Raw genomic sequence first — 14779 nt, forward strand, 5'->3', positions numbered from 1 at the left:
AGAATTACCTTAACAGTATAGGCACCTTGCTCAGTTGCGTACTACTTCTTTGAAACTAAAAATACTTTGAAGTTTTTTGCATGATGACGAAAGCATCGATTTCCTCACTCCCAGCGAAACCGAAAGAATAAAGCTGTTGTAAAAACCTAATTCACAGTCGCACATTGTATTTGTAATTAACTGCCATTTTATTTTTTGAGTCACAAAAGAGATTTCAGGTCAAGTATTTTTCTCCAAACTTTAACAAAACTATTAAACTGATAATTATTAAGCTGCTTTACAAGCTGTTCCAACCGAAACATTTGTAAAATGTTAATAAATTTTGTACCCAAACTGTTGCTCCATATTTTTATTTTCAAATTCATTGTTTTACAGTTTTTTTAAGTTAGCAGTGCCATCTGTTAACGAACTTTATAGCTACTTTTGAATTGTGAGGAAAATAAAAGTTAGTTTCCTAAACAGTTTGCAACAAACTATGCATTTTTATCTCCTTGTGTTTCTTCAGTTTATTTTTGAAAACTTCGGCCATTTTTAGGACAGTCGGTCAAGTATGTTTTGAACAACTGAATAACTTTTTGACCCAATAATTGAATTAAAAGTTAATCAGTATATATGTTACCGTTAAAGTAGCAGCAGTTATTTCATAGAATGTTATTCCATGAAATAATTGATCGTGTCCGTTAAAGTGTGTAATGTGTTATTAATTTGACACATTAACTAGTTATTCTATGAAATAACTAGGTATTCTATAAATTAACTAGTGAGAGACAGTTAAAGTGTAAAATAAACAATTTATCTAAGATGAAATAACTAGGTATTCTATAAATAAACTAATGATAGACAATTAAAATGAAAACGAAGCAATTTATCTAATTTATGCAGCGTATAAATGGTATTTATGGAAACGTATCATAAAATCATTTGTTACAATAAGGATTACTAAAATTACACTTGGAATTACAAAGAACATTTTTTGTTGACACAATGGGTTTTACACGAAAATTTTTTAAATCTCTGACCAGTACCTAAACTTTGAGCTGTAGCAACCGATCGGAGCGATATTTCTACATCCGGTACTTCTTCGATTTTAATTAATTTTGAACTGAATAACATTAATTTTGAATAACACTGAACTGGAATCGAGAATATAATTGTTTTATGCGCCGTTTCTTGTGCCCAATTGGAAAAATCCTTCTTCGGTTATTTTTATGATGATAGCTAAAGTAGATTTGGCAACACCTTTTCCTCTGTCAACTTCAGGCACTGGGATACGGACGGTAAGCCCCACAGAGGCTTCAGAATGAGATTGATCTGACATTAATTTCATCTTTTTCGCTTGAATTTACAAAAATTTTTTAGGCTTTTCTCTTTCTCTTTGAACGTTAAGTTCATTAAAACACAATTTGCAGATTTTCTGCTCAACTTCATCTTCTGAAACATAATCTTCCGAACATGATATATGGACAGGCTCCATACATTTGAAGCAAACTATATGTATTTGTCGGGCGAGATATATGATATGGATTATTTTACACTTTAACGGGCTGCAGATCGTTATTCTATGAAATAACTAGCTAAACCATGAAATACAAGAGAGTTTTACACTTTAACGGACACGATCAGTTATTTCATGGAATAACTAGGTATTCTATAAAATAACGGATTTCATACTTTAACGGTTATATATATATTAAATGGATGCTTATTAACTGTAAATTTTTTGTGAGCATCGGTATACTGCACAGTAAAAGTTTAAGTTATGTTCAGCATTTCAGAACTAAAATTGCTTACATGGTAGTAGCACATCTCAAATCATCTTTCAAAGATACCAAAAGCTGTGAACATTTTGGTGTTTCCAGGAGGTTTTTATCAGTAGCTTTGATGACAGTGTCAAAATCTTTTCCATCTGATACTACTTTACTGTACTTTTTCAAATAATGGACGTAATCTTTGGCCAGCAGAATCATCTGAAAAGTAAAAAAAAAAAAAAGTTAAGAAATAATTATTCAATTTAATGTTACCACCTTAAATAGTCACCACGTCTAATCAGGTAGCCTATACATGATTTAATGCTTAAATAAAGGGAAATTTAATATGCATTAATACAAGGCAAGAAACTTACTCCCCAAATCGCCATCGCCATAATATTTAGTGTAAGCCAGCGAGTTATGTCTTAAAAAGTTTGTGTTTTAAGTCAAACGGCCTTAGTGAGAGTTTGCGCTTACGCGCTATGGATTGGGATGTCACAATAGCTCGAAGATAGTATACGTTTGAATCTTTTATGAACGATAATACTTAAAGACGATCTACTCTGACGTCATCACGACGTTCCTGGCTATACGGGCCCCAGCGTCCTCTACCATCTCTTAAAGGAAACGGTTAATTGATACAGTAGATTTAAATCGTTGACACTCTACGATATATTGCGTAGCATCTCTGTCACACTTTTATTTACTTCTGTACGATTATATTTGTAACATGAGGGAATAATAGTTAGTTGAATTTTTATGATTCATTTTACAGGAAATTTTAAATTAAGATAGAATTACGTAAATTTATGTTAGTATTTTGAAATTTTTTCACATTGTGTATTTAAGTCGAAACTTAAAATTTTCTTATCAACTCTAAATCTTTTATTTTAGATTTTAGTTCTATTATACGTAAAAAGTGTTTCTTTTAGATTTTTATTTACTCCTGTCTGTTTTTATTTTGTCAAATAATAAATTCTATTATAAACTGAGTAAAGGAAAAAAAATCTAAATAAATAACACCTTTCTGTATTTATCCTCCCATTAGTTTAAATGGATTAATGGTGCATGCCATGTTAACGTACCATGATGTGTATTAAATTTAATATCGAAATAAATATAAGAACCTAAAAAATAATGAGAAATTAAATTATTTAAAATAAGTCCCATTTTACTTTTTAAAATGTATTTTTCTTCAAAAACAAGCGACAATGTTAAGGAATTAAGCATTTCATAGAACTAAAACAAAACAACGCTTACAAAGAACTTCGAAAATTCAATTAAATATAATAAAAGAAAACGATAAGTTCATTTATCTAACTGGTAGTTAAGATTTTTGCTATAGCTAAGAGCTAAAAGCGTTATGACAAAGTGTTGTTGCAATTTCGGCGCAGCAACTTTAATTTATGGCTTTATAAGGTTATTTTACATTAATGATATTATTATTAAGCTCTTAGTTCTTAAAGTTCTGTATGAGTTAACATTTTAAAAATTGTTCATACTTTTTACAAATGTAGTGGCGATCAAAAGAATTTCTAACTGATACCTGAAATTTCATGCCCTGTATCAATATATATTTAAAGAATCTCAAACAAAAATGTATTAAATGTATGTAACAGGGGTTGAAAATCAAAGAACTAACATTTAAGAGAAAAGTACAAAAAGTCTACGAAAATTCGTTGAATCACTAGTATAGAAAGCGAGCTGAAAAATATCAAAACTTGCTATATTGCTTGTTAAAACTTAGTGCTTTTAATAAGCCTATTTTAACTCCCTTTTGGGTCTTGAGGCAATCAAACAGGTTTTGATATTTTTAGTTTTAGTTTCCTCAGTTGTGATTCATTACATTTCTATGGTTTTTTTTATCTAAATCCATAGGGAAATCTTGATTTTTATTAGAATCATTCATTTTTAACTTCATTCTTAGTTTTATTTTTAACATAATCTTAAATATGAAAATAAAATTTACCAAGATGAATCAAGTGAGTAGCAAAAAATGATTAACCAAGCTTATTATGAAAATTTCGGGTTAGATTTAGGTTTTAGTGGGACATAAATGTTACATTTCAAACATATTTTTATAAATACTTTATTTTCGAAATTACCATTCTGAATTTGAATAGTAAAATTTGTTAATATTTATGCTTTGAAAAAAAATTACATTTTTATCTAAAAATTAAATGAATAAACTTTAGACCCATTCTGGAAGTCCTAAATATTTTACTAATAGGATGGAGAGAAAAAAATTGGTAAATATTTCACAGCAGCGCCATCATTTTGTCCAAATGAAGTTATGTAGTCCAAATGAAATGATGAGTTTTGATAAGAAGCTTAGCGTAAGACACCTTTTTGAATATGTACAAAAAGAAAAAATATCAAAACATCTCTCCAACTTGATGACAGTAATAAAGCATCAAAAACACATGTCTTGTAAGTTTTCATACGGAAATAGAAAATTTAAATTGACTTCTCTTATATATAATGTATACTTTTCCACAAACAAGCTACAATTTGCATGCAACATTTTTTCTAAAACTTACTCCAATATACCTTTTAAAAGTGCCTCTGTTCTCTAGAAACAATCGATTTTGATTATTATTCTTTTCGATAAAGCATTCATTCTATCGTTTGCTTCTTCGATTCCGTTCCTCCCCCGCTAAAATGGATATATAAGAGTCATCGAAAGTTCAATCACCTGAGGAATCGAACGAAACAGAGAGGGTGATTGACAACAAAAGAGCATTTTTTGTAACAACTTTCTGGGGAGTCCTGTTTGAATTGAACGAAAATCGAATTTCCCGGCACGTTTGGCATTCCACAACTCAACTTTCGAGTGAGACCACTCGAACATGAAGTTCGTGACAGACATTTGTACTATCGCCTGCCTTTTAGCAGGAATCGTTTTGTTAATGGATGATTTTGAGCAGGAAAAAATAAATAAAAAAATGAAAGATTGTTCTACCTTGTTGAACGATGTAATTTACTTATCAAAGCTCTGTTTTTTTTATGACATAAGCTAAACATTATAAATAAAAAAATACCATCAGGATAAGCTTTTTTTGTCGTCACAATTTTGAATCGCGAGCATTAAATTTGTTATACATTTTTGCCATGCTTTTTTTCCTACTTAGTTTGAGAATTTATGAATAATGAACTATAAAATGAAGCACGTATTAGAGGATATCATTAAGCTCAAGTTTTTATAAATATTTTAAAATATACAGCATTAACCTGATTTAGCTATAATGTTCCGTATGTTTACTTTTTTTTAACTGATGATTTTAACTTAAAATTTTTAACTAAATTACGCCGTTGTTAATAGGTTATTTAAGCTTCATAAAGATTAACATGTGTGGAGCGCTAAAACACAGTGCTCATTCTCATAATTATTATTATTATTATTTTTTTTTTGGGGGGGGGCAATAGTGCTTTTTCTTTTTGTTGACTTGTTCTGTTGTCATCATTCACTTGTTGATGGTATTGAGAATCAACTCCATTTTTGAACGCTCGAAACATGTTCTGTTTATTGTGAAGCTTAATGAAGATCTTATTTCTGCTTCAGTTTCTTGGGATCATTTATTTCATCCATTAAGTCTTTTTCTTTTGCATTTATGAGATCATTCAGAAAAATAAAGATAAAATTAATTTCTGATTAAATAAACCCTTTGATTCATTAAATATATTATTTATAAAGTCAATAAATTTTTATAAGCTGATGAGACATGGATCTCCGGACACCATTTAGTAATATTTATAACTTCTACTAAAGACACAGCCTTTCTGCTGCTTCTACCTTCAATCAAATAAATATGAATCTTTAACTAATTTTTGCTCTACTCATTCTGGTGAGCCAATTAAACAGATATATCGATGGTGACTATGATGGAATAGTTAAACAGGGTGCCCAAAAAGTACGAAAATGGTCGCAATCTAAATGGTTCGAGGGGGTGAATTCAAATATGCTAAATTAGCGCAAACGATATTTCAAGTTACAAAATCAGACATAAAAACATATTTTTTTCTGAATAAACGTAAATTTTTTGTTGTTGATAGATAATGATTCCTTACCACTAAAATGTAAGGGGATAGCCGCAATCCAGGAAATAGGATCCCAGTAGTTGGGTCAGAAAAGTGGTCGAAAGTTTGGGCAACTTAATGTTAATTTTACTTCGATTACGCAGGAACTGTTGGACCGAATACGCTTAAATTTTGTATTTTGCCACATAAAATTACATTATTTAAAATAATATAACAATTTGTGTACTTTACAAAATTCTAAATTTTTTTTGCCTATTATTATATTATCATTATTTCATCTATTTTAATAGATAAATGAAATTTATAATTGTGTGCAAATTTTTTTTGCTGTTTGAATCACTTAAAAATTTATTAAAACATAAATCTCTTAAAAATTAACATTAAGGAAATGTTATTTAAAATACGTTTTGTATCGAATTTTGCAACTTAGAATATCTTCCACCCTAACTAATTAGCATGCTTGAAGTGACCCCCTCGAATCATTATGATTGGGTCCTAGTACGTGACGATCCGATTATTAGATCAAAAGTTATTCAGCGTGTTTTTTTTTCTTTTTTTCGAACTGTGCAATCTACATGATTGATAGCGATGCTATTTCAAGCAAGATAGACCGCCTCATTATCATTGTCAAAGAAAGCGATCACTTTCATTCGCTTTATTATCAACTGCTTACTATCTAATTTTAGTAAAATATTTTTATCACTCGTATTTGTTTAAAAATAAAGACTCGTTTAAAACACTAACCGTTCAAACACACTGCATCATTGTCGTAAAACTTTGACTAACCTAATACGTACACTATTGGAAAGTTTTCAGAAAAAATGGTTAAATAACAATTTATTTAATTCTTATTTTACCACGTTCAAACAAAACTGTCAAATAACCATAAATAAGATGGTATTTAAATTTTTAACTGGGAGAAAAACCATTTATTAACTGCTTTCACCTAATACTGTTAAACAATTAGAATTTTATCGCACCAACTAGGCCCTCCTAATGAAGACACTAGTTATTTGCAGCTGCATAGATATTATAGCCGAGAGGGCTAATCTGTCAGTTTCATGGCCAAGAGAACAGGGGTTCGAGTCCCAGAGTTGACAACGCATTATTCTCTCTATTCTCTTCAACACATGAAAAATTTCTAGTGTCCTGCATTCTTCAATGCTTATGATCTAACAAAAAGCCTACCTCCAATGTCCAGTCAATTTCTTTTTTAATGGTTTTGAAATCATACTAGTTATAAAAAAAAAACAATTAGTTTTGTATATTTGGTTTTATAACCATACTAGTTGTAAACGGTTTCAAAACCATAAGGGTAAAAAATGTTCTTTAACGTAAACTTTACTGTTAATTGAATGGACAGGCTGCTGCCGCTTATTTAGCCATAATTTTAGAAAAAAAAATTTCTAACAGTGCATTCCACCTAAATTGGCCAGCTGGCTTAATTTTAACGTATAATACAGCGTTACGAATGGAGTATTTTTAAGCTCTAGAGCTGTAACAAAATATAACACAAAGGCACCTCGACAGCAATATGGTCAAAACTACCAGAATAAGGTATAATTTACCTTGTTTCTGGCTATAAGGGAACTCCAAAAGGTACGGTAATTTTATCGTACTTTGGTAACGATTTTGGCAAAATTAACCATAAAATATTATTTTATAATATGCGTTAAAATTTGGAAAATGTGATGACATTTGGTAATTTTGTCATGATACCTTAGCGTAGGTCATAAAAGCCATTATTCGGTTAAATTTACTTTTCAGTTTTGTATTTTCATTAAATGCGTGGTAATAAGAATCATAGTTTTAAAAACCTGAATTACCGGTAAACCGTTACTATTTAAATGGTCTAAATTATTTTGGTTTAATCAGTTATTATAATAATGGTGTTTTTTATTCCAGAAATGTCTTTACGATACCAGAATTTATTTTCTGTGCAGTGATTCTCGTTACTCGTCAAACTTGAGAGAAAGCGCTTCTTTGGAAAAGGTTCATCTTCAAAAAAAGAAGGTGCGATGCTGCTAAATCATTGAGGTGCTCTCGTGAGTGTCTCCAAAAAATATTTAAGTCTGACGTCACGCACAATCAACTGTGTGCAGTGTAAACGAGGTATAACTTTTCCTTATCTAACTCCGACTAATAAACTTAACTTTTCTCAAAAGAATAATAATTAATGATAAACGCCGTTTAAATATTGGCAAACAAATCATTATTTATGTAATTCAGATTTAGTCACGGTACCCAGTTTCGAATTCTTAATTTTAAATCATCAAATTTTTTGTACTTCGGTGCACTGATTCTATAATTTATTACTTCAAGCTTAAAACGTAATCTCAGCTAAGAACGCATAATCTGATATAATCGCAACAAACAATATTCGTAGGCGTTGTGGTCTTGTTTCTTTGAGTTTCGCAGATGACTTTTTTAGAACTGCAGATTTGATTAAAGATACGATAAATGTATCGATGTCACCGTCTATCTGAATCTATTTTCATCGAAATACTCATATCAGCAGGTATATCTTTCTCGTCATTCATATGTATTGCACAGAGGTAAAGGTTAATTTTCAATTCATTCACTTTTAGGATCAGTGACTATTGTTAAAGCGATAACAACAAGAGTTCCGAGTTCCTTTTCCTGAGCGTAATCTATGTATAATAATCTGATTTAGAACGATCGACCAATAAAACTAGATTAATAGTTGAAACTTCAATAACGTATTAGCTTAATTTTACTTATAAACTTAACTGATGAAGAAGAGATATATAGTAATTTCTCAACAAAAAAAATGAGCTCATATATTTTAACATTAATTGTAAGTTTAGGAGTGTCTTTATACTTATATTTAGATATTAATTTAATAATAATTATAAATTGAACTATTCGAACTATCAAAATTCCGATATAGGAAGGAAAAATTATCTAAGTGAGTTAAGAATATTTTTTAGACTAAATATTTATGAATTAAGGACACAGTAGTTGCATTTTACATGAAACATTTGGTTGTTCGATTATTTGAACGAAACAGCTATACTCTGTAAGATCATTTGCATGAAACAGCTACATCCTGCAAAATATGAAACATCCACACCCTGTAGGAAAATTTTTATGAAACAGCTATACCCTATAAGATAAAGTGGCTACACGCTATCGGATCATTTGTACAGTGAGAATAAAAATACGATCAAAACTACCAGAATATGGTAATTTTTACTGAAGCGCTTTGGTAATGATTCTTGTAAAATTAACAGTAAAATATTATTTTACCATGTGTGTTAAAATTTGGTAATTGCGATAGAATTTGGTTATTTTATCATGATACTTTAGAGTCGATGGAGCAGCGGTTCCCAAAAAGTATTCCACGGTACCCTAGAGTTCCATGGAAGGATTCCGCGAGTTAGAACTTTTTTTAACCAGTATTTTTGAAGCATATAATAACCTTGTATCCAACCAATAATCAATTTTTTTAAATTTAATATTTAGTTCATTGCTAAAATTATACGCAAACACAAATGATTGCATCAGTATTTCTCATTGAGGTTTAAAATTAAAAATAAAATGGCTAATTTGAAAAATAAAGAATTATTTTTCTCCAATAAGTTCCTCCTAGTTTAGTTTATAAGAGTTCCTTTTCAGAAACTAAAATGTAGCTTATGTTATTGTTTGATTTATGCTTACATCAAAAACTACTGGACTAAAAGCTACTGCATCCTTTTGAATTTAACTGCCTAACACAAAATCGAATATTAAGACAGTTATTGATGAAACAATGTAAAATGAAAAAATTTCAATTTTTCGCAGTTGTTACCTAATATATTCAATTATAACCTAAATTAATTTGTAGTGTTTTATTATTATTATTTGCTTAGCATATACAGGGGTTGGACAAAATAATTGAAATTTCCTTTATATAGTATTTAATTCATTGAAATTTTTTCTATTGAAACGTTCATACAGAAAAAATGATTTTACTTTTTCCATGTTAACCAACGGAGAATTATTCACCGGAAATTTTCCTTTTCATTCATTAAATAATTAATGTTTTTTAATAATTTTTTATTCTTCGAAATATGTTCTATTAAATTCAGTTACTGTATTTTAAACTTTATAGTTGTAAATATAATTTAAACTTTTTCAAAGTTTAAAATCCTTTAAAGTTCAAATTTTAAAAATTCTTAACATTTCAATGAATAAAATTTTTAAAAACAATATTCAAAAATATTAATTAGTTAGTGAATTAATAAGGAAATTTCGGACATATAATCCTCAATTGGTTAACTTTGAAATAAGATCTTTTATTTTGCTTGAAGGGGACCATTAAATTTGGATTGAATCATTTGTAATGAAGACAACAATATCTCTCGGCTGTTTCTCATATTGTTCGAATTGTTCAAGAGAAGATTTGGATCAAGATAAGTTAAAGTTTTAAAAAAATAGAACATTCATTCATAATTTGAAGTATTTTGGTTAAAAAATAGATTATTTAATCTGTTTTTTCATCTTAATACGATTGTTTAGAGTTTTTGACTTTCTCAAGATTGCATCAAAATTGATGGTGGATCTTTTCAATTCACCTTCAAAATAAGTTTATCGAAAGGGAAGAAAACGTCATTGTCGAAAATAAACATTTCAAAATAGGGTTTTGTGTAGGAGAATAAACTTTCTTATTTATATTTAATTTCCTTTCGATCCTTTATACTTCCAAAATGATCACAACCGAACAATTGGTTGGCGAAGTTCTTTTCTTATGAATAATTGAAATGAACAGAAGACGCCAACGCTCTTTCATCACATCTTGATGTTTTTGATCGAGCCAAATAAATTCTTAAATGAAAATTTGAATTTAATTTATTTATCTGTCAAGTTGATTTACACTGCTTTAAAATAGTAAGTCGAAACATTTATAATTTTATGAATTGAAAAGAAGGCTTTCCTTGTGTAGGAATGCCTTACTGAAGATTTAAATTGAATTATTTATCACGGATTATAAATTAAATTGAAATCTATGAATTGAAAAATCTAATTTATACTCTATTTTAATCAATAATCATAAATTGATATAAATCTACAATATAATAATAAACTATTTATAATTTTGTGGAAATTTTTTATTTGATAGATTTACGAATCATGAATCGGCAATTAAATTTAAGTCAACACGTCACGTGTATGCTTTTAATTTTAATCTATATTAAGTTTATAAGCAAATACTTAAATCTGAAACGTAACTATAAATTATTTATAATGTGTTAAACTATCCTGAACATATTTCATAGATTTAAATTTATCTATTGATTATTCATGATTATAAGTATATTGAGATTATTCAATGAATTTAAATCAACAAATTTATAGCTATAATTTTCATTTCTTTTATTTTAATCTATAAAAAATCATTAATTAGTGCTTAAGTTCAAAATTTTAAAAAAAAATTTATAATAATAATTTATTATAATTATTCATATCAATAATTCATTATTATAACTTATACTAATAATTTATTATTATTATTTTATTGTTATTACTAAATTTTTATTATTTTATTATCATTATTGTGATATAATAATAATATTATAATGTCTTGAAGGTAAAAATCATAATAAATTTCATAGACTTAAGTTTAACTCTGACTTATACATTTTTGAATAAAATTTAATTTCCAAATTAATACTTAAAAAAATTATCATAATTAAATAAATAAAAGTTAAAATATATAGTTTGTTTAAAACTTAAACGTTTTCATAAACTATGTTAATAAAATTAAAACAAACTCAAAATATACATTAAACTAATTATTAATTTCTTTTTAAATTTCATTTTTTATGCTTTTAAATGCTAATACAAAAAAAAATTAAGATAGAATCTATTGATATTGTTTATGAATAAACTCAATTACATTAATATCAATTACTGATGTGGATTGTTCAGAAATATTCTTACCTTTTTGATTGGGCCTTTATCCTGATTTTTTACTTTATAATGGTCTATTTCGGGCAACATCTTCTAATATCTGAAATTAAATAAAAAGAATTTATGGTGAAAATTTTGTTAAAAAAAAGGCTCTAACCTTTATTAAATTGAAAGTTCTGTTATTGTGAGGTTGGATAAATAACTTTAAACCGGAAAAAAACGAAGAAAAATGTTTCGTTTTTTTCATGTTCTAAAAACTTGTAGTGATAAACTTGCTATTTAAATATATAGCTAAATTCCATATCTGTCTGTTTCTATTTGGCTTTAAATATTTCGTTCACTATGTGCAAAATGATATAAAAAGTAAATTAATATTGAATGAACTAAAATGGTTTTCTGAACTCTAAAAATTTTTAAAACTGTGCACATTCAAGTGCGTTTACGTAATTAAATAAAAAGAGTTAGAAACTGAGCGTACTGGAACTTAAAGAAAAGACTAATGCTGTGCGTTTTTTATTAGATGGAATATGGTTTAACAAAATTTGAAAGAAATTTTAATTCTCGTTCAATTTTCTGTAACTATTAGAAAGGTAAACAAATGCTAAATAAGTGCTAAATCTCTGCCTTTTAAGAAAAAGTAAGTTGAAATCTATTATCATTTATATCGTAATGAACACTGATTTAACACAACGCTGGAGAAAGTTTTCCTTTTTTAATGGACATACATCTTTCCGGTTTTCTAATGCCTCACACTTTTTATCACCAAAATAGTTGTAGTGCCAAAAAAAAACAAAATAATTGTTTACATTCACGAACATTTAAATTTCCCTCCTCACTAGCCAGAGACAACAAAACAATACTTCGAAGATTGATTAAGGGTTGTAAACCAGCAGAGCATTACAGAAGAAGAATTTCTTATATAATACAAATAAATGGAAATTAGAACAACACAATTCAAAAAATAAAAGTTTAGAAAATAAAAATCGGAATTCCAGACACTATAATTATTTTCAAGAGTAGACAGCAAATTCGTAAGGCGTTTCTGAAAGAGCGAATGTATATTACGACAGTTGTCAAGTAATCGGACAAGCGGAGCAAAAGTTCGCTGAATTATAAGGTGAATATTTTCGAAGTCGAGGAGAGTTTCATACATATGGATTACCCGTAAAAGAATTAGTTATAAACAAACCATATAATAAATATACACTGGAAAAAATAAAATGCCAGAACGTTTGAAAGAGGAGCTTTTTCAAATCTATAAACATGCAGGTGAAAAGTCAAATTATTTTCTATACCTTTTTTTTTTTAAAACAGAAATGAGAGTTGTTAAGAATTGAATCAAATAAAAAAGGTGCATCATTTACAAACCCACACTGGGTAATAGACAGAATGATTACGGGTGTTCCGCGGCGTTTTAGTTGTTAACGTAATCACGCTGGTATTCAGAAAATAATTGAATTGCTAATATTAAATGTCGTTTTATGAATGCAGATGTTTTGCTATCTAGAATTCAATAGTAAACATACTTTAACTTGAGAACGAGATACTTAAAGTTAGATATATCTTTAATAAAGGACATGAATTAAAACTTTTTTCAAAATATGAAATTTTGAAATATTTTCAGTATTTTTAAATTATTTACACCATTTCTGAGTGAGAGCTTTATTTATAGGGACGCATAATTTTTCTAACTTTTGCATTAGAAATACATTTCGCATTTATAATTACATAAACTACACTGTAAAAAAATTCAGGATCAAATTAAGGTATAAAGCACCGGCAATTTGGGTACATCATCCTTAAAATCAATTTTACCGTAAACCCCTCAAAATATTATAATGTGATTTTTACTGGAATATTTATTTAATTAAAGTAATTCAGTGATTTTAGTGGGACTATTATTGCAAAAATTATGGTATATCAGATTTTTTTTGTTCGGTAACACGTTCCGGTAAAAATTTACCCGGCACTCTGTGTGCCCGTAGTTTTTACAGTGAATACCTTTTTTGAACGAATGTACAAACAGAAAAAAGTGAAGAAAGTGAGCAGAAAAAAGTGAAAAAGTGAACAGAAAAAAGTCGTAAAGAATTGAATAAATTAAAATCGGCGCATCATTTGCAAGCGCCAACACTGGACAATAGACAGATTGATTGCGGGTGATACGTTATACATGTGAACGTAATCAAACGCTGGAATTCAAGAAAATTAATTAAATTTCTGATTTCAAATATTTTTCTAATGCTGAATTCTTGGAATCTAGAATTTAATAATGAAACTATTTTAATTTCACAACGAAATATTTAAAAAATTGACATATCTTTCTTTTATTAAAAAATTTCTGATATAAATTCAAACTTAAAATTCTGAAAATATAGTTAAAGTACTTTTTAATTAATTAAGCTAATTTCAAGTGAAAACTTAATTTATGCAGACACTTAATTTTTTAAGGCTTGCATTAAAACTATTTATTGCATTTTTAACTACATAAATTACTAACCTTTTTATACGCATAAAAAGGTGAAAAGTTTTATTGATAAACCCAGAAAGTGTAATAGACAGAAGGGGAAAAAATTCTGATAAAATCACCGCACTGTATAGTGAAGACATTTCTGATTTAAAGTTAATAAATGGTTTTTATGTCACACTCAAAGGTAACATTAAAAAAAGTTTCTAAATTTTGCCACAGTTACTAAATTTTATCACATATTATAAAACTTAATTTTACTGTCAATTTTTCAAAAATAAATATCAAAACCCTTCGGTAAAAATTACCGAGCTTTTTGGGGTCCCCATACAGCTAGAAACACAATAAAATGTACCATATTGTAATAGTTCTGCCCATACTTTTTTTTTCTCAGAGCAAAATAAAGTGCTATTGCTTACAAACAAACAAACAAATAATTAAATTGCTAATATCAAATGTTGTTCTATAATTACAGATGTTTTGTTATCTAGAATTCAATGGTAAATAGATTTTAATTTGATGACGAAATTATTAAAATTAGATAGATCATTTAAAAAATTTTAAAAAATCTGGCGTAAATTAAAACTTTAATTTAAAGTTTCAAAATAGTTGTAGT

The 14779-nt window shown here is 28.0% G+C and overlaps 1 protein-coding gene across 2 annotated transcripts in view; it reads right to left on the reverse strand.

Annotated features, from left to right (window-relative positions):
* LOC107449775 (formin-F) overlaps positions 1-14779 on the reverse strand; it is a 111771-nt gene that overhangs the window by 51130 nt on the left and 45862 nt on the right. For both annotated transcript variants that reach the window (XM_016065433.4, XM_016065424.3), the window contains 2 exons: positions 11730-11799; positions 1792-1967 (listed from right to left, as the gene is read on the reverse strand). In XM_016065433.4, the coding sequence (XP_015920919.1) occupies positions 1792-1967; positions 11730-11789 (236 nt within the window). In that variant the 5' untranslated portion in view covers positions 11790-11799. The remainder of the gene's footprint in view (positions 1-1791; positions 1968-11729; positions 11800-14779) is intronic.

This window comes from Parasteatoda tepidariorum, chromosome 1 (genome assembly GCF_043381705.1).
Source record: "Parasteatoda tepidariorum isolate YZ-2023 chromosome 1, CAS_Ptep_4.0, whole genome shotgun sequence".
In the NCBI taxonomy this organism is placed as follows: Eukaryota; Metazoa; Arthropoda; class Arachnida; order Araneae; family Theridiidae; genus Parasteatoda; species Parasteatoda tepidariorum.